General features: G+C 41.1%; 1 protein-coding gene across 2 annotated transcripts; it reads left to right on the top strand.

The window, feature by feature from the left end:
* Positions 1-619: 619 nt before the first annotated feature.
* LOC146554039 (WW domain-containing adapter protein with coiled-coil-like) lies at positions 620-9,641 on the top strand. 2 transcript variants are annotated; one of them, XM_085253273.1, is made up of 13 exons: positions 620-956; positions 1,376-1,409; positions 1,731-1,920; positions 2,326-2,417; positions 4,386-4,495; positions 4,699-4,796; positions 4,896-5,168; positions 5,993-6,109; positions 6,481-6,629; positions 6,777-6,868; positions 7,309-7,486; positions 7,976-8,103; positions 8,189-9,641. In XM_085253273.1, exons 1-13 carry the CDS (start codon positions 916-918, stop codon positions 8,256-8,258), a joined length of 1,572 nt encoding a protein of 523 aa, XP_085109399.1. In that variant the 5' UTR covers positions 620-915; the 3' UTR covers positions 8,259-9,641. The 2 variants fall into 2 exon arrangements, with proteins under 2 accessions (XP_085109399.1, XP_085109398.1); XM_085253272.1 differs by having other exon boundaries at positions 7,306-7,486.
* The last annotated feature ends 16,190 nt before the right edge of the window (positions 9,642-25,831 follow it).

Raw genomic sequence — 25,831 nt, 5'->3', positions numbered from 1 at the left:
AACCCAGGGGTGGTAAGAAAATGGACATATTAGCCTGCTGTGGCCTGTTCACGCTGGGCAAAGTGTTCGTGCGGGAGCTATATGACAACACCACAAAAGCGACAAAGCGTGCAGGCTGAAGCAGAGTCCCACTTGACAACTTAAAACTACCGAGACGTGAGGTGAACTTTGAGCAGCCAACAGCAGCACTGACAGACTGCGTCACGTTATCCAGACACAGCTGAGCTCATACGGGATATGATGAGACTTCCTTCAAAATAATAGCCCATCAACGCGGAAATGCCACGGTGAGGTGTGAAAATCAAACACTTTTTGTTAGAGAACCACGTGCGGTTATTTTTGTTATTCTGTGCCATTTTGCCAGCATCGCATAAAAAGTATAATTACTTATTTAAAAATGATAACCCAGTTACTTGTGGTTTTGACTTAAGCATATATTTTATAATTTTAAAACGGAAGAGTGGAAGTTCTTTTGCGATATTCTGTTTCACATAATACATGTCTTGCTTTTCGTTAATAATAATAATAATAATAATAATAATAATAATCTTCTAAACGCATAACTAAAATTGTATTTTAATTTGAAAAGACAAACAGGAACTTCATCCTCCTAGCCCAACATTACTGCCTTCACCGTTTCCTCCTCCATCTGCTGCCTTCCGCTGAACTACATCGGCCGAGTTTAGCGTATACCGTAACTGCATGGCAGATGGTGCACTGAGGGTGTTTCTTTTTTGTTTTTCTTTTTCAGTAAAGACCAGCCGCTATGCAGTGCTGGTATTCGGTGCGTGACTTTTAGCTCTCTGTTTGGCAGGACAGACATCAGGAAGCTGAAGAAAAGAGCTGTGAGAGCAGCCAGGCAGTCAGGAGGCCACGGTTCCCCCTCACACACATACACACATCACCACGGTCTTGATGGTGATGTATGCAAGGAAACCAACAAGAGTCAGCGATGGGTAAATCAGACTCAGACCGTAGCGTTTGAAACATGTTTTTCTTACGCCGTTGATTTAATTTGTGCGTTTAAGGTTTACTTGTAGCCGTTAGCTAGCATGGTTAGCCTGCAATTAGTTAGCCGTTGATTCCGGATATGTACCTTAGCTGGTCGACTACCGTTACACCTAATAGTATTCACATCGTAAATCCTGCCTATTCTAGGTATTTGTAAGATATACTTTAAACATTACCGATTCAATGTGAACTACAGTATGAGCTAACACATCATGATAAGATGGCAAGTCAGGCTAACTTGGCTAACGCTAGCTACTTAGCTAACTGTATATGCTCCAGAAAGTCAGTTTTCAAAGTGACAAATAGAAAATAAAAAAACGTCATTGAGATCTTGCTCTAACCTTTGTTCTGTGTGTCTCCACAGGTGCAACGACAGAAGGGATCCCCAATCGTATCAGGTATGTCATGTTCAGGTTGTTAGCTGTCACCTGTCATGACGATCCATAAACGTAGGTCAGCACAGTGTGCAGGTGATCAGCAACTGTCTGGATACATTTCAGTTTGATCACAATGGTAATTCATATGTGGACTGTCTTACTTCAGCCCTTGTGTTTCAGTTACTCTATCAAAACAAGAATTTACTAGAAATGTCAATAGAATGACAATAAAAATAAAAATGCTCTAATTCAACTTAAAGGGTCTCCTGATTGAGAGGTAAGAACACCACTGTGTGAGATTGAGCATATCTCAACAATTCTGCTGTGCACTGTCCTTTTTAGACCCATAAATCTCAGCCAAAGAGCCAGGCCACAAGCCTTCACCGCTACGACAAGGTGCGCGATGGGTCGTCAGATCCTGTGCCCCCTTACAAGATGCAGCGACGCTCAGACGAAAGTCCTGTCAGCAGACACGGGGAAGGCACGGGACATGGCAAGGCGAAACCCTCTCACAGCGTCAGAGGGAAAAACGGTGAGTCTGGTGGCATTGCACATGCATGCCATTTGCAAGATTAATCTCAGGCGGTTGTTATGAAGGGGAAACGGTAACCACAGATGGGCTCAGATAGGCATAAAGGTCAACCCTGTCTTTGTTTCTATGCTGGTCCCTGACATAATATGTGAACTTCTTCTGTCATGTGTTATTGTCATGAAGACTCTGGTCACCCCTGCCAGTTGTCATGTTGTGGGGAAAAAAAGCTTCCCATAATACTGCCATCAGATTAAGACGTAAATGTAAACTGCAAGTATAAGCCTAAAATAACAAAAGGCAAGCTGATTTCTTTTCCCTGTTGTGCAGTTGTGACTCTCCCTGAGGATTTAGTTCTTAGCAGAGCCTCGTTTGCTTTCTCTCCTTTGACAAGTGGCTTTGTTGCAGGGACCAGTGGCTCTCCTCAGGAGAACTCCCACAACAACAGTTCTCACCATGGCACCGACTTGCATGCGGCTCAGAGCAAGTCCGCAGACAGGGTAAGGATCTACCCAGTGTTATCTGATTATAAAACCTTCAGCGATTCCTTTAGAGTGCAGCCACGCCACTATGGAACATTTTATGCAGGGCGTGATGGATAGCCATCTTCTTCTCTCATGCAGACATTTATCAAACCTAACTCAACAATGCTTGACTGTAACTTCATAATTATGTAAGAGGCTCCTTGTGTAGTAGATGGTCTGATTAGAATGTGGACTTCCTTGTTTAAACGATTTGCCATTTGTCAGTGTGAATGAGAGACACATTGTTATTTCTCACTGGTTGGACTGCACAGTGGGACCAAATACACAATATTCAACATTGTCTGGTTTGACACTAATTTGAACCGCTCCTGCAAGCACCCACTGCTCCGTGCATTTGTAAGCTTTCCTACAGACTCTTGTCAGAGCACACACAGTAGTATGTGGTATCTAATTACTCTTTCCACAGAGAAGGCATGAGATCATGTTTTAAGGGCTCAAGCCTCACCTACAAAAGCACAGTTTTAAAGTTAGTACAGATGTGGATGAGAAATGTTAGATCCTAACAGAGTCGTCAGTATATGCATCATCATTAATATTAAACATACCAGCTCGCATCCACACTCAAAAGCCCCGGTCCATTATCGAGGCTCGGAAATGAAAGATGTTTACCTCCCAAAGCAAAATGGATTTATGTTTACCAAATGTGCTGACTCAGGTAAGCTCTTGCCAGTATGTACAATGAAGTAGGACTGCTACCTCCAAGCACTGGAATAAACAATTTAAATGAATTCTTCCACTTGTTGATCTTTGCTTTTGAAGCTTCGTAACCCATTTACACAAAGTGATCGATTGCCTTGCGTTACATCAGTTTAAAGAGCACTTTCATATCCTCTCAAGTTGTTTGAAACTTGAATGCGTGCTCCTCAGGAAAAAAAATGTGAGTGCTGGAAAACCGACACTGTTGCTTGAAGAAACTTTGACTTGAGCACTTTGAGACTGGAAAAGTGCTTAGTGGAGCAAAAGAAGGTGTGATGGCTCACGGCTTCAAGAGGAATGTCACTGCTGGGAAGTGGGTTGTGTAATAACACTGAAAAGAGAACTACAGACCAGCAACTACCAGAATGCTTTGCAACCTTTTCCTGTTCACCAGACAGACTGGACTGGTTTGAGGAGGGAGCGTATGGAAAATAAGGAAGTACTTTTATACAGAGCGGAAGAATTTATCTGGGGGAGATTTGCATAAATCACATAGCATGGATGGATTAAAAAAACACAGTCAGAAACAGATACTGTGCTTTCAGTTTTACAGTTCTAGGTTTTTTTAGTATCAGTGAAATAGCCTTTGAAGATTATGGCTCATGAAAACAAGGGAACATCCTAAACCTGTATGAACAGTCGGTACTTAAAATGAATGCATGCTTCTGCAATGGATCGACAAAAAGCCTACGTGCCAGTGCCAATATTTATACCTGTGCAGGTTGCACAGGTATAAAGGGCAGTGTGTAGGGCTTCAGAAAGGTTTGTAGTTGGGATGTACCTAGATCTAACAGCGAAGTGTATGTCTGCCAGTGCTTGATCAGCAGGTTGTATGCTTTACCAAGAGAATAAAGTGGGGGGGATTAGATGCAATCAAAAAGTACACAATAAGTTGAAACTGGCCAAAAACGAACTGTCAGGATTTTCTTTTCCCAACTAAGGTTAAATTTACCTGCTCTTCGGATCATCGTGGCGGGAGGACCATGTAGCTAACTTGGCGTGACTTCTTTGTTAGATTGACTAAACATCAGATATTTTGACTTTGAAGTGAAGGGTCACAACAATAATAATAAAAAAAAATTTATGAAAAATGATCATGCATACAATAATTGCATTACTTTGGCAATGTTATTGGGAAAGTTTTTGTATAAACTGAGCAAAACGAACTTGGGGTGAAGTGTTTTTTTTTTTTTTAACTATTTGACTCTCAATTTTCCTTGTGACTAGGACCCAGCAGATGACTGGACAGAGCACATTAGCTCCTCTGGGAAGAAGTACTACTACAACTGTAGAACTGAGGTCTCCCAGTGGGAAAAGCCCAAGGACCTGCTGGAGAGGCAAGGCTCACTTTATTCAAGTCTGTTGGCTTTTTAACCTGAGACAGTGACTGAGGTTGTTGTTCTCATGCAGAGTCACACATGACGGCTTTAGCACCACAATGCTATCAGAATATCATTAGCTTAAGGCACAGGCTCAAACCGCAGCCCACGTCCTTAACATCATCGCTGTTGCTTTACAAAACCTGTTTGCTTTGCTTCAGGGAACAACGGCAGAAAGACTCAGTCAAGATGGCAGCAAACAGTTTTCCCAGGGACATGGACTACAGACAAGAGGCCTTGCAGGACAAAGCCACAACAAGTACGACTTACCAATAAAATCTTGTTCATGTGTATATAGTTATGCTTCAGAATATAGCGTGAATTCATTCTGTGTTCATCACTCTGCTCGTCTCCACAGAAATCGCATCAGTGGATCAGTCCACAGCAGCCAATTGCGGCCATTCCTCCTCTTCCTCTCAGAGCCTGACCCCTGCTGCCGCCGCTATAGGCTCCACCCCTTCCAGCATGTCGTCCTCTTCTTCGTCCTCTAGTGTTCAGGCGCCTCCGTCTGCCCAGTTGCCCTCGCCGGCGCTGCTCCAGGACCCGGCACTCCTGCATCAGCTCCTCCCAGCGCTGCAAGCAACTTTGCAGATGAACAACGGCAGCATGGACGTGGCCAAGCTGAACGAGGGTGAGGATGAGGGCGCGGTTTACACTGCTTACCGGTCTAGTGTCTTATTCAGCACAGAGGCGCACAATTGGTTCTCAGAGTTATATTATGGGTTGTTTGCAACTTCATAGTTGTTTAGCTTAGAAAAAAAAAGGGGGGGGGGGGCGTCCTGTTTGGAAAGCTTGTTTTTACACACAGGTATTCCTGCGTACACAACAAAATATGTCATCTTTCAAAACAACAACATCTTGTTTGTTTTTGCTTTTTGTAACCCCCACCCCCAAGAAGCACATGTGTTCCGGCATAAAAAGGAACATGCCGTGCTCCTGCCTTGAGGCATGACTTCCAAAAAGAGTCAGGATGAGTGCGCGGGCTAAGTTTATGAGAACCAGCAGAATTTGAAGATGCGTGGCAAAACAAGCTAGCAGTTCGGCTACATTTAGGCTTCGTTCATGTTAGCTTCCTTCTGTCTGTTGATATGAACTTAGTTGGTGCACTGTGGTTATAAAGAAGCTTGTCGGACAGGTAAGAGCTGGATTTTTACCCTCTAAGATTTTGCGTCAGACAGCAAAGAGGCCACAGTGTTATCGACCCTTTTGGTGATAGAAAAAAAAAAATTAGAATCTGTGTTTGATTGTCTTTTTTGTTTTTTACAAGTGTTTCCCCTGTTGCACTAACTCGATTCTTATTTCAACTGAGTTTTCTGACTTCTAATGTTTATACACTCACCTGTTGTGTGTTCTTGCTCACTCACCTGTGTGTGTGTGTGTGTGTGTGTGTGTGTGTGTGTGTGTGTGTGTGTGTGTGTGTGTGTGTGTACACACGTCCCTCTTTCCTCCCTCCAGTATTGGCAGCTGCTGTCACCCAAGCTTCCTTGCAGTCTGTGCTTCATAAGCTCCTCACTGCTGGACCTGCTTTCAACGTCACTGCTCTGCTCTCAGCTGCTCAGCACTCCAACCAAGGTACGGCCTCTTTGCTGTTTTTCACCATCTGCTGTCACATACTGATTTTCATCTTCTTTGGAAGGTTTCTGCTCTCTGTGTCCTTGTTTTACTGTGTGTATAACTTTAGGGTTTTTTTTAGATTGACTACAGCTATGTGGGGGGAAAAGAAGCACAAGACATGGTCCCATGTTCTGGGATAAAGGATGTTTTATATGCTGTTGTATTCCCTCTTCAAGCCTTTTTACCTTTTTAACTGTTTGCTGTTAGTCCTAAAAAAACCTGGTCTAATATCAGTGCTCATTTTCCTCCTTCACACTCTGTACAATGATACGTGCAACCTGACAAATCCCCTATTCTTCCACGGCGATCTTATGTTTTCCTGTTTTCAGCCCAGCACTCGAGTCAGTCGCCGGTCTCCCTGACGTCCGACACATCATCGCCGCGGCCGTACGTCTCACCACGGAACGGCACACCACAGAGCAACCAGAAGTCTCATTTGGGTGTGCATCCTGGCAGCGTCTCATCCTCGCAAACCAGGGTGAGCCTTTGAAGCTAAAGTAACAGAGCAGAGACGCTGTGTTTATGACTGCACTCCTCTGGACCATCTTCTCTGTGTGGGTTTTCGTATCCGTGTCTTGTTTTTATTCATGTTTCTCCTCATCGTCATCTGTTTTTCCCTCTTCAGGGCAGCATGTCTTCTGGGAAGCCAGGCTCAGCTTCCTTGTCCCAGACAGCAGAAAAGCGGCCAGAAGACCCCAGGACTCTGCAGCAGAGAAGGTAACTTTCAGGAAGGAATTATTTAAAATCACTTCATCACAGCATAGATTGGTGGAGGCAAAGCCGATGAGTAGTAGCGGGGGGGATTCAAGAGCTACAAGGACAACTGGCCTGAATTTCAAAAACATGCTTTACAAAATACAGCAACATGTCTTCCAGATAGTGTTTATGGGAACGGTTTACTTTTGAGAAAGGGTTTGCAGCAAGGTCTGTGTGTTATTTGAGAGTAGTCATTTTGGGGACACTCAGCTCCCAATGATGCAGTTCCCCGAACAACCGGAAATGTTGGTGAGGCTTATAATTCATCCATATTTCCCCATTCATAGGCTAGACGGTGAGATTATAGACTGATCTGTGTAACAGTAATCAGCTAGAACATCAGAACAACTGCAGCAGGATTTTATTAACACTGTCTCCACCTGCGTGTCTTCCTCCAGCAGCCAGGACATGTTGTGCACAGGATCAAACGCATCTGGTGCCTTGTTGCCTCACGCTCCGTCCAGCAGTGCGAGCCACTCAGACACCCCTGGCTCCTTCACTCCCAGCCTGTCAGCTCATTTCGATGAAAACCTCATCAGACATATCCAAGGGTGGCCTTCAGAGAACACAGAGAAACAGGTATAGTCCTCCAGAAGACAGGTTCACATTTTATAAGGAAAAATGTAGAGCTTGGAATTCCATTTTTCGATAGTGAAATTGGCTCTTGAGTGACTTTCAGCAGACTTTGTCGTGAGTGGGCCTGTACAATATATGGATATATCCTCAGTTTTATTACTGCTCATTGTGTTGATGTTTGTATGGACAAACTGAGACTGCAGAAAAAATGATGATGGAGTAAAGAGCTTGTGCTGTGAAATGTTTTCACTGTCACTTCTGGTTGTGCTACTCTGTCATCTTTTCTGCTCCCCGTGTTGGAGTTTTATTTTATGCTGAACTCTCTCTCTCTCTCTTACACACACACACACACACACACACACACACACACACACACACACACAAAGATGCTGTTCTCCATCGCATCTATGATAACTCTTTGTTACACGAAAGCTGGCTTTTTTTCATGTTTTTGTTTTTTGTTGACAAAATGCACTTCTCCCTTTCCACCAGGCGGCTCGGTTGCGTGAAGACATCCACAACATGGGCAGCTTGTACATGTCTGAAATCTGCACAGAGATGAAAAATCTTCGGTCTCTGGTCAGAGTGTGTGAAATCCAGGCCACACTGAGGGAGCAGAGGTGAGGCAAATGGCTACATTTGCATAGACTCAGCTGTTAACACACATGCATTTTGATTTACATTTTCTTTTTTTCGCAACTGCAGAATCTTGTTCCTGAGGCAACAGAGCAAAGAGCTGGACAAGCTGAAGAACCAGAACTCCTACATGGTGTGAGGACCTGACCCGAGAGGAACAGGCTTGGATGGTCCGATTGAGACAATTAGAGAGGGAGGAATAGACACGGACAGCGAGCTGCTACAGTTTATTCCTCCTGCAAGAGCGACTGTTAGAAGTCAGTAACTGACAGTGAAGCTCCGTCATCCTGAACATGTCTTTTCTTTTTAATATATATATATATTTTTTTTTCTTTTCTCCATTGTCCACTACATAAATTGCTCAAACCGACTGTTCGCATGTCGGAACAGCTAAAAAAAAGTGGACAACGGGACCTTTTTTGGACAGCACCTTTTGGACCACGAATCTTGGATTGTGTGTGTTGTATTGGGTTAACTTGTTTTCTGGTGTGTTTTGATGTGTAGTGGTCAGGAAGAGAGTCAAAATGAACTAAGACAAACCCTCTTGTGATTGGTGTGACACTTCTGTGGGTGGGGGGGAGAGCGATCGGGTCCCCTTCCCAAACTTCTGAAATGAACTTTGTCATGCACTGCGATGTGTGGCTTCAGTGGCAGTGATGTTACTGTTATTTTTCTTTTTCTTTTTTCTTCACCAATCAGTGGGTTTGCCAACCCATTTTGTCTTAAAGCTGGTTTGTTTTACATGTCACCAGATTCACTGAGATCTTTGGCCAGACCGAAATGACAGATGTTTTTTGTCCCAAATGATGGGATTGTTCCATTGATGCAGAGTCACTTGGAAGACATGGCTAGTTGTGTAAAAAGCACTTTGAAAGCTGTTTTGATGAAGCTTATGTTATTGGACCTAGGTTGGCCACAAGTACATCTGAGGTTGTTTTCCATTGGTAGCCCTGCTGGCAGTTTTCTTCCTTCTTTTCTTTTTAAATTGTAAAATTGTCAATATTTTGTTTCTGTTCCAAGTCAAATTGGGGACATGTTCATTCCTTACAAGCAGCTTAGCAGGAGGTTGCATAAAAGAATAGAAAAGTGACTGAATTTACAGTCCCTTAAAGCTAAATTATTATTGTGCTGGAGTTATTACATCCTTGTAGTTGTAACGGAAAAGCTTGACGAAGGAATTATTTTTTTTTTTCTGTAAGAAACTCATGTTTTGGTTTTGTTTGTTGCTGCAGCCTTTTTATCGACTGACTCTAGACAGGTGTGGTTACTTTTTGTGAATGGTTCATTCGCAATGAGAGGGCATACTTTTATATGGCCATCAGATTAAAACTGCAGTCTTACACTCCAACAGTTTAAAAAAAAAAAGTTCCTTTGTTTCCTGGTTTTTTTTTTTTTTTTCTGTGACACGGAATAGTTCCCACAAGATCGGATGTGCACAATTTTTGGGGTTTCGGGGTGGGGTCAGATTTTTTTGGGGGGGCTTTGTATTCCATTAAATATGTGAATAAAATATTATGCCACACCCTTTGCTTGGCTTTCACTGACATCTCAAGCATGCCAACAGAATATCTTCAGTATCACTTTGTAAGCAGTTAACAGACGATTGCCTGTTTGAGTACAGCTGCTGACCACCAGATGGTGACAGTGAGCAATGTTACTTTTAAACCTAATCCTGCCCATGTGATCGTTTCTTGCTGGAATCCGTCATGTTAAAAGAGAAGAGGACTTGGAAATTTTGAAATACCTGGCCTGTATTACGTTTCTGTTCCCATACCGGGGCCATATATCCATAGTACCCAGCCCTTAGATAACCTGCCACACTTTGCTTTCCCCTGCCAGGGGTGTTTCCACACTTAACAAATGGCAATTAAACTATGTTAACATTTGTATATTATAATTTAAAATAAAAAATATAACCTCAAAAATATTCATAAACCCTCTATTTACATTAAAGGCATGAAACTCTACAAATCCCAAATGACACCTAAAAACCCAGAACAGTGTCGCCCCACCAAACTTGCTGCTTGGTCTCTCCCAGAACCCTTAACTAGTAACCTTTAAGAGCTTCCTTTGTCTGAAGCTGGATTTTTGCTTCAAGAATTGAAACATTTCCATCGTGATCTTTGCTTGTGTTGTGTTCCCCATGCGCACAGCTACCACATGCTCAAAAAACCAAAACCTAAAGAGTGTTTTCATGCTTTCACCAAGTATCTCATGCACTCTATATAGAGTATTGGGCCATCCAGTCTTCATCTTTGAATTTCAGTCCCACTTCCAGAGGTGTCCAACTAGCCATGCAGTCTGCCTTTACAAACATTGGTAAGAAATGGGTCTTTTCAAAGAGCTCCGGTAATGTAATAGGATCCTTTAATTACAACAAATCAACTGGTGAGATGTCTTCCCTCTTAGATAATCTATGATCAGCTGTAAGTGGTGTCATTGCAAAGTGGAAGAGTTTAGGAACTATAGAAACTCAGCCACAAAGAGACAACCATGTAAAACTTCAGAGTGAGGTCACATGCTACACTCTGCTGACTCGATAACTGCAAAGCTGCAAAGCCCCTCCAGCATTAACATCAGCACACAAAAGCCGTGTGCTGGGGTTTCAAAGAATGGGTTTCCCTTATGGAGCAGCTCCTGTAGGTGTAATGTGTAGGTGACCCAGTACTTTTGTCCATGTAGTATAGTTCATATAATTCCCCGAAGGAAAAAAAAATCAGATTTATTTTCATTTAGAGACCAAAGCATTCACAGCAGCTATACGAGTGCAGATAAATCCAAATTATTCCTTTAATTATGTCTTCATCCTAATCTGATCATCAGCTTTACTGTTCAGATGTAGGAACACATTCTTATAGTTTCGCAGTGGTCAGCACTGGCCCCTTTGAGGTTTCCTATCTTTTTTTATACACTCCTGGTCTGCTCATTGTGCATTCAGGATTTCCACTCGATTTCATTTATTACCATTTAGTCAGTACAAAGCTCGGCCTGCACCCGAGCCTTTTTCTAGCTGATACACCAGCAGCTAAATGTGCAGAGATCACCAAATTTATCTGCTGCACGGGTTCCATTTGTTCTCATATACTACATGCTGCTGTCAGCGCACAGAGGGCATTGCTCTCATTACCAGTGATGCAACATCTTTTTTTTTCTGTTACACTTAATCACAAGCTTATTAAACATGATTAAATATTGTTGTTTCAGTACATGGTCTATGGCTCAGAGTGGCTCGAGATGGAAATAAAGTTTTTTAAAATTTTAAATCTTACAGGGTCTGTCCATCCATCTCATTCAACTCTTCCAGAAGAACAAGACTGCAGTGTGTCTTGGTTGAAATAAATCCTGACCTGTGTGCCGTTTCATTGAGTTAGTAGTGAAGGCTGTGGCATCTAAACCACTGACTTCAAGTTACCATCATGGCTATTATAATGATCTGTTCCTCCCTCTTTTTCCCCTCATCACTGTTTGGTTCTTGTGTTTCTTTGTCAGTTATATGAACTCACCTCTCATACATTATTTAAGGATCACACTCCTGATTTTCATCTCCTCCTGGGACAGATTCTATGTTATAACTCACCCTTCCTTTCTCATCTTTGTTCAGTATCTTAATTTGTCCTAAGTTGGAAGCTTAATGACTAATCTGGGATTTGTTTGCTGCGCTGAGTAAACAGTGTGTGGACATGACCTCCCAACATGAACACATCTCATTTAAAGTACAATTTAACCCGCGGTGATACCTTGATGGCAGCATTTTTTTATGGATCCTGCCCAAATGCCCATGATGGCAAACCTTTACCTCTGAACCTCCTGGTATGATACTGGTATTAGTTCTATTGTCATGCATCTTCCTTCTACTTTTCTAGTTTTTCCAGGAAAAACAGCCAGACATGGTAAGTCAACATCAACACCTGTTGATTGCAAACATCTTAATAAATTTACTATGAGAGGCTGTTCAAATGTCCTGCAGGAAAAAAACAGTTGTTGACCCACATGGCCAACTGCCATACTTCACTAGAATATACAAAACAACTCCAGTTTAGTAATTTATCAAAAAACACGTGTTTGCATCATACAACATGAAATCGATCAGGGATCTGAATGACAATGATTAATGGGATCATAAATTCATTAATGATCCGTAGGTGTAGACGTATCTGCACAAAGGCCAATTTTTAGCATCACTCCTATAAGTCTACAACACCTTCTGTTACCTAATGCGAAACTATGATAGTTAAAACTGGCTACGTTTGGATATGAGCAAAGCTCAGAACTGGTGATCAAAGAAGAAAAGACGTTTGGCTCGTTGGGTGTCTGAGGCATCGGCCTTGGTGGGTTGTCTGAAAATGCTGTCGAAAAAACAACTTCCTTTTGTATCTTAAAGAATTTTTGTCTCATTTCAGAACCCAGAGAAATAAAACCATAGTGGAAGTGGCTTAAACATGCATTTTACCTGTAGGCCACCAGATGGCGATAGCTGTTGGTGCAAAAAGACTTCCGGTCCTAGAAAAGTCTATGGGAGAACGGCTTTCTGTCTTGACCTCTGTAAACACTTTTCTAGTGAGTTAATGGACTCAGTCACTCATTCTGGCTCATATTGAATAAAAAAACTGAGTCACTTGGTGATTATATGTTTCAAAAAGCTGCTCATTGGCTAACGACTTGTCAATCATTAGTCATTAGACAATAAACAAGTGCTTTAAAAAAAATCCAAGATACAGTTAGGTGAATACTCATCTCGAGGCTTCAAAGCGACGCTTCAGGATGCTGGAATAACTCACTGGATTGAGGCAACCATAGATCGTAAGGTTGTCGCAAAGGCCTGGGTTGGAATCGGGTGTCCCACAACTTTGGATGTCATCACAGCAGCCACAGCAATATTTTACGTGGTCTATGTTATGTTGTTGTTTGGATGAATTATTATAAATAATCTCAGAAATCATTTTTCTGGAGGACGGGGCTGTGGCCCCCCCACACTCCCTAGCAGATCATTACATGGAGAAACCTTTGGAATGCAAGCATGCTGATCCACACAGGTATGCACACATGGGTATTCACAGACGCGGACTAAAGCTTTCTTGGCTGCTGCCTCAAAGCACACTGTGCGCTGTCTATCTTGCGTGCTGCACAATATCGTTTATTATTTAGTAAATATTGATATCTATGACTAGCTAGTTTATTGTGATGGTGCTTTGTTTTCTCTATTATTATGTTGCTCTTTGTTGTTTGCTGTCTCCTCTGTTTGTTTTTTTTTTGTTTGTTTTTTTTTTTTCTCTCCATACAGGTGACCCAGGAGTTCTTTTTTTTTTTTTTGTCTCTCTTCCCCCCCCTTCTCACCGTCTCTTCTCCCCTTTGGTTTTCTTTCTTTCTCTTCCCCTCTTTCTCTCATTCATTCCCCCTGTCCTATTTATTTAAAAAAAAAAAAAAAAAAAAGACAAAGGATGAACTGAAGCTCTGCCATCACATAATGTCGCATACTGCTGTTTCTGATGTCATTTAAAAAAAAAAAAAAAAAAAAAAAATCATTTTTTGATTAAAAAGATGGCTTTTAAAGCAAACACGCACTTTTCTAAATGACCTACAACATTTGTCAGGGTTTCTCTAGTTCGGCCTCTATAAAGGAACCTCTATGCTTTGATCTTCTTCTGCTGGCTCTTCAATTAACTGCGCATCCTCCTCTGCTTTCAAAGTCACTTCCATTGTTTCATCTTCCTGGGTTATACTTGTCTTTGTAGTAGCAACAACATCATTTTTTTTTCAGTTTAATTACAGTACAATGGTCTGATCACGAGATTGTTGCTTCCCCCCCCCCCCATTTTATTGTATTTTGTGTGTGTATAACATGCTACTGAGGCAGGAAAGCGCAGTCTCTTTTTATTTTTCACCTTTGTTGAAACTTCTTGACTTATACTGTAATTGTATATTACACGGATGAACTGTTTTTACACTGTCAGCAGCAATTTAAAGTTTTGCCAGCGGTACTCTTGACAAGATATTGTCCTTTTTGCCCATGAGGCAGCTTAGAAACATTGCGCTTTATATCACTTCTATAACCCAGGTAGGCTTGATGGCTCTCACCGCACACAACCAGTATGTCCCCACACTATGTCATTGATAGATCGAGTCACTGCTGCCTTCGATCCTTTAGTATTCACTTCATACAGTGCAGGTTAAAGATCATCTTCATACTCTCACCTTCTCTGCGGTAAGTTTGTTCTCTCCGGGTATTTTTGTAGCATCTTCTCCTCACGCGCTTCACTTCAATCAGCGGCCCATCAGTCAGGGGGATTTTTTAAGACTCTCTGCAGTCCCTGTGTCTTAGCCCCCTTTCACCAGCACCGGCCTTAGGGGACACGGGTAATTGTCATGATTACCTGTCATACTATATTTATTGCTGTCACACATTTATTGATGGGTCCCCCTGATCCAAGTGAGCCAGATGCAGGCTCTGTCATTAGCCCTGTTTCTCTGTTTATAGCACCTTCCCTCCAATCTTCAGTTAACCCTGTTCTCTCACACCCCCAGCATTACACCCAACCCCTCCTCTTCTTATCTCACCCCCTGACATTATTCCTCATTTCGCTCATTTTTTTCCTTTTTTTTTTGCAGTCACCCACACCCTCTCTCCATCTGTCCTTGTCATCCTCCCCACACTTCCACTGGCCATTTACCCCCCCCCCCCCCCCCCCCCACACACACACACACACACACCATCATTGACTCCGTAGTGCTCCTCTCCCATCGTCACAGCCAGAGGGCTTTCACTAAAGTCACCGATCTCGCCTCAAACCGAACCTAGCATCGGGGGGTGGGGGATGTCGGCTTTGGTCGACTTTGTAAAACTTTTGATAAATGAGAGAGCTAGCCAGGGCCTTGTAAAGTCGACGTTATATAGAATGTCATTGAGGCCTGTGAGTTGAGACTGGGACATGCAACATTAGGGAGGCGGCTAAATGTGCCTTGAGCATCTTGGTGAACACTGCATGTTTGACTGTCATTTCTACATTATAATGGAAACCGTCGTGGATTGATGGGCGCGAGGTGGGGGCTGGAAGTCCTTTTGTCAAACAGTGCCATTGTGAGCAATAAATTAAATCTTGTGATTTAATATTATAGGCCCTCTGGGAGCATGCAATCCACATTAGCTATGATATATAACTGAGGCAACTGCAACAAATCTCATGATTTGTTTTCTGGAGTAGCATCAGCCCTCGTGGTCTTGTTTGTACATAGTGAAGGATAGTGCCACTGATAAAGCCCAGAAGACATTTTTTACTTAGTCAGCTTAATTTGATCAATAGTTTACTTAAAGTGCAGATAACAGACATTTCTCAAGATTTTTGAGGGTGATGATGAATAACTGAAATGGTTGGGGCTCGATTGGAATACTGAGGATTTGGTAGTCTTTGTGGTTATTACCTAATGTGGCAATCAAGTCTGTGATTCTACACCCACACAGTCATAGCTGGTTTATTTCATTACTTCTTCAGGTAGCAAGAAATCAAATAGCACTCTGCAGATGTCTGGCATTTACTCAACTGATAGATCATCAACCAGCAACTCCTTTGGTAACTGACCATTACAACAGTCAGTAGTAACAGACTGGAAATCTTTGGGATTTCTAACTTCTGAATACGATATAAAAATTATGCCCAAGTTGGGCTGAGTCACGTTTAGCATGCTAAGAGAGATATTACAGGTTTCCTTCTTCCCAGGAATGTTTTCCTTTCCTTTGGGATCCTGAGGTACCCCCAGGCCTTACAAGAAAATATAATTTGTCTAGTGATATCTGCATCTACCTCAGGGTCACCTCCTCCTGGTCATGCCTGGATAACCTTGAAGGAGAGGGGCATCCTAATCATGCCTGAACCACCTCAGGTATCTTCTTTCAACATCTAGAACTCCAATAATAACAATAATAACAAACTAGAAAAAAGCATTTTCTAGCAAAAAGTGGAAATGTGAATGCTGAAAGCTAAAATGTTTTACCTGCAACGTCTTTGGCCTAGAAAAGACTGAAATAATCGTATAGATTACAATATAAAATTATTAAATATAGATTAAAATATAAAAACTGTTTAAGCAAGGATGTCAAACTCATTTTACATCATGGTCCACATATAATGTATATTCACCATACATTCACTGGTCTTAAGTGAAGACCAGTGAATCTCCTCTTGTTGTCAGTGGGAACAAGTACAACTACACATTGAATCGCTCAGATTTCTTGATAGAAAAAAATAGCAATTGCAGACTTTGGCCTTCACAGGCGGGGCCAGTGTATTCTTGGTCAGTGGACACTGACTCCTGGTCGAGGGCCAAAGCCTTCAGTTTTCTCAGCACGGTCTCCACTTCCTCAGACACTGAGCAGGACTTTTCAGGGATTTTGTAACAGGAAATAGGAATGTTTCTTCAAAGTTTTTGTCAAAATAAGATATTTAGAAATTCAGACTATGAACTCTGACAGTCATGTGTAATCGTGAACAAAAGGCAGTGAAATGACTGAAGGTTCCTCCCTGTAGTTGGCTTATAAATACAGATTTCCTGTCATGTATGATCAGTCTATGGACCCTCAGCATGCAGACTGCATTTCTATGAGGTCATAATGTAATAGACAAATATTCTGCAGAAATATGTTTTTAATTTAATTGAATAAAATTTATTTTAGCAAAATACCTGTGTGGTAGTCACTTCAACTTTCTTACAATACCGTGACTTTTTCTGATTACAAAAAAATTGCCAAAAAGATTATCAAGGTCGAAGATTTTCAGCAAATTACAAGTATTTTCAATCAGTGTCTAGCTACTTTGAGTTATTTGTTCGGTTTTTTCAAGTACAAGTATTCATACTTATTTCACACTTTTTTTAAGAGGGAAAAATCCTTAATTTAGTGGTGTTGTACTCTAGTCCAAAGCTAGGATAGAGTACTGCTAACCATACAATCTCCAGTACCATTGGACAAGAGTGTAGATAGGACCAACAAGAATGTAACTGAATACATTTACGCTACGCGACATGACTTCTTCAATGTTACCTCTGCTGTTGCAGGATGGAGTCAGAATCTGTCCTGTGGCGTCGGAAATTGTGTTAAGTATTTTCCTGGCTTCACTGCATCACAATGAAACATGGTCACAAAACTCTTGGAGCCCAGCAGGATGGATGCACTCTCAAGCACTCAGATTAAAGGCATACAAGAGTACCACGAGATGTCAAACTGGGATCTCAGGTCGGTGATGTGCAGCAACTTTCACAGGAAGACAGACAGACGATGTCCCTCGCCTGTTGTATTAATCCAGATCTAAGGTTTAACCACAAAGGGCGTCCTTAAACAACCAGAAAAACAAGCACCAACCACTGTTAATTGAGCATGGAAGTGCCCATGAAATGGAGACAGGCTGTAGTTTTCAATGGCATCAAAGGCAAGCGTACTTTTTTAACCTTAATTACCACAACTGAGTACCAAAGCTAGACTTTTTGCACATCATAGCACTTAAACTGTGCGATGTCCTGAGTACCCTGGATGTGTAAATAGGCCACTAAATGCTCACAGAGTTGTGATTTCGTTGTAAAAGTTTTCTGCCGTGGACTCGCCATAAAATCTTTTGCCTAATTATTCTTTCTGTTATAAGCAGGCGTTTTAATTCACTCACATTTTGTGCTGTTCTGTAAATTGTCACGTATATAAATCATATATAACTTACCCAAAAAATACAGTTTTAGCTGACTCATCCCTGTGTTACCCACAGTGCCATAAAATTTTTTACCAACAGAAACTTTGTTTCATGAACTATTCGAATCACAACTCATTGTCTCATTGGCAGTGAAACACACTCTCAGAGTTACAATTGCCTTTTTGCCAGTCCCTGTATGCATTTTTTATTTGTTTTCATTTGTTTGCCAGACTAATCTCTGTTTTTCAGCCTGGGGACTCTTGATCAGTCTGTCTAAACATTGACGCTTCATCTCTTAAATTACTTACAAAGAGAATGCATAAAAAGAAAAACATCCAGTTTGTTTTAAAAGACGTGAATACCTTTATGCCCCAAACCAAAGGTGCAAAAAATCATTATGTTATGTACCTAGGCATACATCCTAGGAATATAGTTTGTGTAGAATTTATAGTTGTAAGACATATTTGCAAAGGAATATCTAGAAAATAAGTTAACATGATGTGTACCTGATTATATATACGTTCACTTCTGTCCTCATGCTAGACAGAAAATTCACACAGTCCATAAATCTACACAGGTGCACGTGGATATAGAAAGTCTACACACCAACCACTGTTAAATTAAACATTTGCTTCAATACAATCCAACATAAAACTGAAATCTTTTTTTAGGGAAAACTAAAAACTTAACAATGTAGAGATCTTTAAACTAATACCTTAGGCGAAGCACCATTTCATTTGATTACAGCCCCGAGTCTATCAACGCGGCACATCTTGACTCACTCTTCTTGCATAAACGCTCCTAATCTGTCACAATGTGGATGTGTTTCCTGTGCACTGCCCCCCGTCAGGTGACCCGGCAGATTTTCAGTTGTACAGTTGTGGTTGTGGTGTTGAAAGTATTTCTCTCCAGCTTCACTAACGTCCCAGTTTCAACAGGAGAAAAACAGCCACAAAGCGTGATGCTTTGCTTCTCTGTGATATCCACAGCATCAGTGTTGACTTGTGGTGCAGTGATGTTGTGTATCTAAACAGAATTATTTGAATTATTTGCAAAGCGTTTAACTTGGGTCTCATTAGATCACATTTTCCCACATGCTTCTTGAGAACTGGTGTATATTGTTGCAAAACTTCACTGGGCTTGAATGTTTTTCTTTATAGGAAAAGTTTCTGTTTTGCGTCCCAGCCCAGAAAAGTTCAAAATATGGGAGATGTAGTACACAACCAGTTCTTTGTACCGTTCTCCTGACTGATATCTTTAACAGTGACTTCCCGTTGATAGTTTCTAAGCTTTTTGCAGACCATAGATTTTAAAGTAAAAATCAACTAAGTAAATGCGAGGAGTCCTATTAGAACAGCTGCTCTTTATTGGCTTTTGGAGTCACTTTAACTGGTGGCAGGTGTGTAATGACTACAATTTAACCCAGATTTTAATGTGTTTTCATGTCAGTTTTGAACAGAAGTACATCCCCAGCTATAAAAGGGTGTGGACGCCCAAACCAGCTCATTCCAGCTTTTCAGATTTTACCCCCTTAAAATATTTCATTTTCTTTTTCAGTGTAAATGCGTAGATTATAGATCACATTCTGAACTGATCTATCTTGTTCTCATTTTTTTACATTACAAAAACGTAAAATTCTAACAGTGCTTTGCAGGTTTTTTAAATCCATTAAATGTGTTAAAGGTAGAAGAAAAGGAAGCCTTTTTATGAGAATGAAGGTGTAATTATACACTCTCACCACAGGAGGGTGCTGTTAGACCCACTGATGTGGTGATCAACTCCTCTTGGCCTCTGATACAAATATAAGCGTACAAAACATTATAAATTAGTGTCCAACCAAAGGAGAAATTATCGTCATAATAAAGTACAGAGAAGCCAAAGCTTACTTTATTAGAATTTTGTGGATTTGCACAAATGAGGATCACTAAAGGGAATGAAAGGAAGGTGGTTTGATGTGAAACCAGACAAAGCTGACCAGTGATGTTAGCAAGTCAGGTGATCTCAGAAGGTGCGGTGGTTGTGAATCACACCCATTAAATCCTGACTCACGATGGAGCATTCATTGCTTGGGCTCTAAGAAGGCAGTCCATGAAAACGTACAAAAAAGGTGTTAAATACATTAGTGACGCAACCAACAGCAGCTATCAGTGCCTCACTAAAAAGAAAAAAAAATACTTTTAGGTTTCTGAGGTGCTCCTCAGTTGACTCGATCACCTTAATACTTTGTTCGTTCTTCTTTGCACTGTTTTGTTGCTATTTGAGTGGTTGTTGCAAACGAGAAGGCGCCAGTCCCTGTGGTCTTGTGTGCAATACTGCTACAGTAAATGGGGTAAGTCACATTTGTGCAGTGGCAACGTAGAGTAGGTGTATTGGCTTGTTAGAGCTGTGTGGGTTAGAAAGATAGCATTGCAATTAATACTGTATTCATGTGACCCAGATGGATAGGTTTGGCTAACATATGTAATGATATTCCTCCTCTTCATTGTTTTTGTGGCTTTAACAGTGGTTTGTATTGATATAAAGACAGTGCAATAATAGATCAGAGGCGAATTTCAACTCTTTTACTTGTTTCTTGCATAGTGTGCTGCTCGTTTCAGCAGCAACTTTTGGTTGTGGGTACACTGACGGTTTTCTGTCACTCTGATTCATACAGAAGACTTTGGATCAGCTGTTTACACAGAATGTGATTTAATACAGTCTGGTGTTTACAAGTGCCAAAGCACTCAATCGCAACATTGTGACATGCCCAGCAGATATGAATATTTCCACTTCCTCAACTCCTGTCTTATCTTTTTGCCGTGTGTTTGATCAGCTCCCTATAGATGAATCTCTGTCATCTGTTCAGCAGTTGCTGATATCGTGCTGCTTTTAATTCCTAAAGAGTATTAAAAAAAGCCTCTCACAGAGAGCCAGTTCAGCCTGAAAGTTTAATTTTATATTAGGAAAGGACAGATGTGTACACCCCTCTTTGCACTAACTCTATGTCAAAATAAGGGAATGCAGCTAGAAATTAATCAGTTTAAATAATTTACATGGTTGAATCTTTCTTCTAATTGGCTTATGAAAAGGTTTATTCCATCCCTCAGAAAGTGACTGAAATTTTGATTTATCTGGGCGTCTTTATTATGATTGGGCTTTTAAACCGATTATAGTTAAAATAGAAGGCTCCATGTAATCGTGGTGGATGACTAGATCCCCCTGGCATGTAATCTAATAATTGTATAGCATCAAAATACGAACCAAGTGTAGGAAACGCATTTCCGTGTGTTTATGTGAGTCACAACAGTGCGTGCCCACAGAGTTGGGCATTTAATTGAGGACTAGGGCTGGTTTCTATGTGGTCAAAGAGAGGTTAGAGGACTTGAGTGCAACATGGACGGTGCAATTAATGATGGGCGAGATCTGGCATTTTCCTAACCTTTCAAGTGGCTGTTACAATAAGGTCGTTTGTATTTTGTTTTCAATACTTTCACTCTACTGTGTCGTCACTAAAAGTTCTGGAATTAGAGTGTGAGAGGTTAGGCGTGTTTCGAAGAACTTCTATCCCAAGTAGGGGCCAACAAACTCATGCCTGGTAAAGTAATTTCAAGCAGACAATATTCAGCAGAATTATGTTCATGGAAATGAAAATGGCATCTTAGCCTACAGCTGGACTTTAAATGTTAATGCTCAATAAAAATAAACAGTTGGGAAATCCTCAGTCAGTGTGGTGCACCATTAGATCAGATCAATTATCTTCCAGAGCACAATGGCCAGTCAGACTTACTTACATGCGAAATGTGGTTTCAAATAGTACCTGCTCGTGTGCAGCTTAACAAGGCTCCGAGGCTTTGCTTTCACATAGGTTTAAATAAGTGCAAGCTCACGTTTAAAGGGGCGAGCAGGGACCACAAACCCAGTGTGACGTCAGAACAAGTAACTAAGAGCCAGAAAGTCAGAAAACACTTACAGCGGGACTTAACCAACATGGGTGCTTTTCATTGCGTTTGACTTCAACGCCTTTTGTATGAGGAAGATTGTAGTTGATGGATTTGTCTTTGTGTAAATTTATTTTGCAAGTTTCGGTAAAAATCATCGTCATGGCATAAATAAATGTCAGTGAGGTGTGTGATGCACAGTCCAATCAGCAGATTTCCTACATCCGTATGTCCTTTTGATTTCCAGCATTAACCTGGATGATTGAAACTTAAGTTTGCCATTTAGTGATTTAAGGGATTTTAGAGAAGCGGTGTCATCATTAAACAAAATGTCTAATCAATACATGGCTTGTTTTAAGGGTCAATCAAAAGTTTTATTATAATTGTGACCTTACTTCACAGCTTCTGTTCAGCTGTGCTCTGCCTTTCACGTTCTCCTTCCAAGTTCCTTTTGATCTCCAGTTTTCACTACAGAAACGATGGTGATTGGGCACCGACATGTGACTACTCCATTATCCCCTCTCTTTACACTTTCTTGGTTGTAAAAATTAAACATATTTAATGGGGAAAAAACAAACAGCAAACTTGAGGTAGAATACTATCTCTGAAAAGGTAGTGAGCATTAGCGAGCCAGCGGATTGTGTATTCTGCACTGATGATACACTGCAAATGACACTATATACGATACACTTAGATTTAAATTTGTTTGAGATTTGAAAGAAAGAAACAAGGCAGAACAGAAATAAAGGGGTTCAATAAATATCTCTTAAGTTAGTTTTTTTTTTTTTTTCAAATGGTACTTTCTGATCATTTGACAAAACAAAACAAAATCCTAATGCTTTTAAAATTGTTCTATCCGCAATTTTATTTGTATTAGCATCCAGTCCTGATGCCAAATTACAGGCTTGCCTCGCAATCGTCTGATGAAGCCATTCTGATTCTGAGGGACACTTAGCAGAGCAACAAAACACTTATCACAGCGTGGAGCTACTTCTGCAGAACTGCCTGACATTTGACCTGCTAACTGGATAACACGCATCGCTGAATGGAAATAAAACGTCGAGGCAACTTTAAATTGAAGGAATACTTGCCAGGTCTATTGTTGGAATGTATTTAAAGGAGAAAGGAGAATTGCACCTCTTCAGCTGCCATTGCTTGACTCTGTATGGACATATTATCAATACACTACAAGTAGTCTGCTGGTTTAAATTATTTTTTTGCACTGCAGAGTAAACAAACGTACTCAGTAAAGTAGCAGAGCCAGCATAAAACTTTGTCAGACAGGGTTTGATTTTGCAGGCATTAAAGTAGTCACTTGCTAGAACTCTGCATCAGTTTTTTGCCTTGACGGAGGAAAGTAGACATGAAGAGATACTTCAGTTGTTTTTTTGTTTTTTATATTCTAAATTGTGAGTGAGTATGTCTACCATTTAAAGCTCTAATATTTTCCATCAAACAATGCATTTTCTTCTGCTTTTTCAGAGCTGGGTTGCAGGGGCAACAGCCTAAGCAGTGATGTCCAGACCTTGCTATCTCCAGCCACCTCCTCCAGTTTATCTGGGGGATCTGGAGGGCATGCCCTGGCCAGCCGAGAGATCTTTCCAGCGTGTTCTGTGTCTGCTCCGGGACCTCCTCCAAGCTGGACATGCCCAGAACACCTCACACAGGAGGTACCAAAGAGGCATTCTAGTCAGATCTCCAAATGACCTCCACTGGTTCCTTTCGATGGGGAGTAGCACCGACTAATGACTAAACTCCTGACCCTATCTCTAAGGGCGAGGCCATCTACCCTCTAGAGAAAGCTAATTTCTTCCACTTGTATCTGCAACTTCGTTCTTTTGGTCACTACCCATCACTAATCGTTGAGTGTTCATCATTCACGGCAGGGAAGTAGCTCAACTGGTAAATCAACAGCTCTGTTCTCCCCGAGGTTTTGTAGATTTGGAGGTGCTGATTCTCATTACTCCTGCTTCACACTCGACTCCAAACCACTTCAGTGTGAGCTGGAGGCCACCCCCTGATGAAGCCAACAGAACCACATCATCTGCAAAAAGCAGAGATGAGACTGTGAGGCTACCAATGTAGAAGCCTTCCACCACCTGGCTATGCCTGGAAATACTGTCCAAAAAAGATTATAAACAGAATCAGTGACAAAGGCCGGTCTTTGTCACGGGCAGAGTCCAACACTCACCAGGCACACAGTCCAACTTATTGGTTTTCATTTTGGTGGATAAAGGGAGGTTGCCCAACCAGTGTGTTTTGTGGACTGGAGAAGGCATTTGACTGTGTCCCTCAGGGTGTCCTGTGGAGGGTGTTTCAGGTGGATGGAGTCTCCGACCCATTGCTCTGAGCCATTCTGTCTATGTACAATTATTGCAAGAGTTTTGTCTGCATTGCCGGGAATAAGTAGGACTCGATTGTAAAAATGCACTAAAAAAAGCTCCAGTGTGTACCACCACCTCTTTAAATGGCTTCCAAAATTTAAAAAACCTTCTAGAATAAAACCAATTAAACCAATAACTGTCGAGTTAACAATTTGCAATACTCCCTTTACCGCCTGCTTTATCCCAGGTCAGCCTTAGACAAGCGTGAAGCAAAAAGTACGCCCAAATGAGCAACTGCTTTGCAGGTCGCCAGTTTTATTTCCCCATTAGAACAACTAAAAGCGTCATTAATGCTAAGATGACTCAGCTATGAGCAAAGCAAATGTCTTGCACTCCTGAGGAACATCTGGGGAACTTTTATTTATGATTTTTCCACCCATATTCATTCTAATAAACAAGGCTACTGCAGTCCAGTAACAGTCCAACCTTAATCTGCTCTTTAATTGCAGTTCCCTGCTCCTTTTATACATTTTTCTTTCATTAGAACAATTCCTTAAAGAAATGATACTTAGACGTGTACAGTAAACAGAATCCATTTTGCAAATAGTTTACTATAACTCAGTTTGCTTATAATGCTTGCACAATCCGATTTAATTAATTAATCCAACTCTCAGTATGAGGTCCAAATAGATGTCTTGATGCATGTCAATCATCCAGGTAAGTAAATCCCCAAAAGTTGATTCTGTTTATCTGGACGTAACGTTTTCAGTGGGAGAAATGTTTCATCACCCATCCAAGTGACTTCTTCAGTCTCAGCTGACTGCAGGTTTCCCTAATCTTATAAATGCTGGTGCAAGTGGTGCAAGCCATCACTTGGAGTGCCTTAATCATTGATATGGTACAGTCATTAAAAGAATAATGCACCAGCTTAATAACACAAAAGGCCTAAAAAGTTTGAAAAGGGATAAATGAATTGTGAGGATTAAAGAAAGACGCTTTCACAACACCTGACCAGAAACACTCTTGAGGAGATAGCTGTGTCGTTATCAAGCATGGCTGCCAGTGGAACCAGGTCAGTACTGCTTATTGATAATGCGACTGTTGATAGAAGCAGCAGGATGAATTCTGTAGTATACAGGGCTGTACTCTCTGCTGAGATTTAGCCAAATGCTGATCTGAGAGTGCTTCACAGTGCAAATGGATAATGACCCAAAGCATACAACAAAAGCAGCCCAAGATGTTCTTTGCTTTGAGTTTCTCAAAGCAAAGAAGCTCATTGAAAGAATTTTTAAAACAATCCTCATATCTAAAGTCATCTTTCATTGTCCATTTGCTTTTAAGCCTTTCAAAATTGGACACTATGTCTAAAAATGTCTGAAATTCCTGAAAAGTTATTGCAATAAACCTCTGCTAGACAGGAGTGTTGTAATTCAAAGAGTTATTGCCTGAGGTGTGAAAGCTGTCCTGTCCTTGTAGCAGTGGAGATCAATAAGTCTGTTAGAGAAAGTGCCTTCCCCGCATCACCAGTGTTTTTATTTATTAATAAAGGTGTTCTTCATCAGGGACAAACTTCTTCATGCACCAGAGTTTTCTTCTGTGATTAAAAAAAAAGGAAATATGAACCTAATATTGTGAGGCCCCAATTATAAAATCCAAATGCAAAGATTCAAAACTTAAATAAGGAACAATCAGGGCACAACTAACCACAGAACTAGTTATCAGTCAGCTGTCCAGTTACTTTTGCTGCAGTATTTTTTCGCTAAGCTCTTTCAATTGCTTCTTGATTGCTTCATTTGAAATCTA

This window comes from Mchenga conophoros, linkage group LG18, assembly GCF_057382185.1.
Source record: "Mchenga conophoros isolate Kocher_MC1m ecotype Shallow Benthic linkage group LG18, M_conophoros_male_GT1.1, whole genome shotgun sequence".
In the NCBI taxonomy this organism is placed as follows: domain Eukaryota; kingdom Metazoa; phylum Chordata; class Actinopteri; order Cichliformes; family Cichlidae; genus Mchenga; species Mchenga conophoros.
This window is presented reverse-complemented; position numbering and strand designations above follow the sequence as displayed.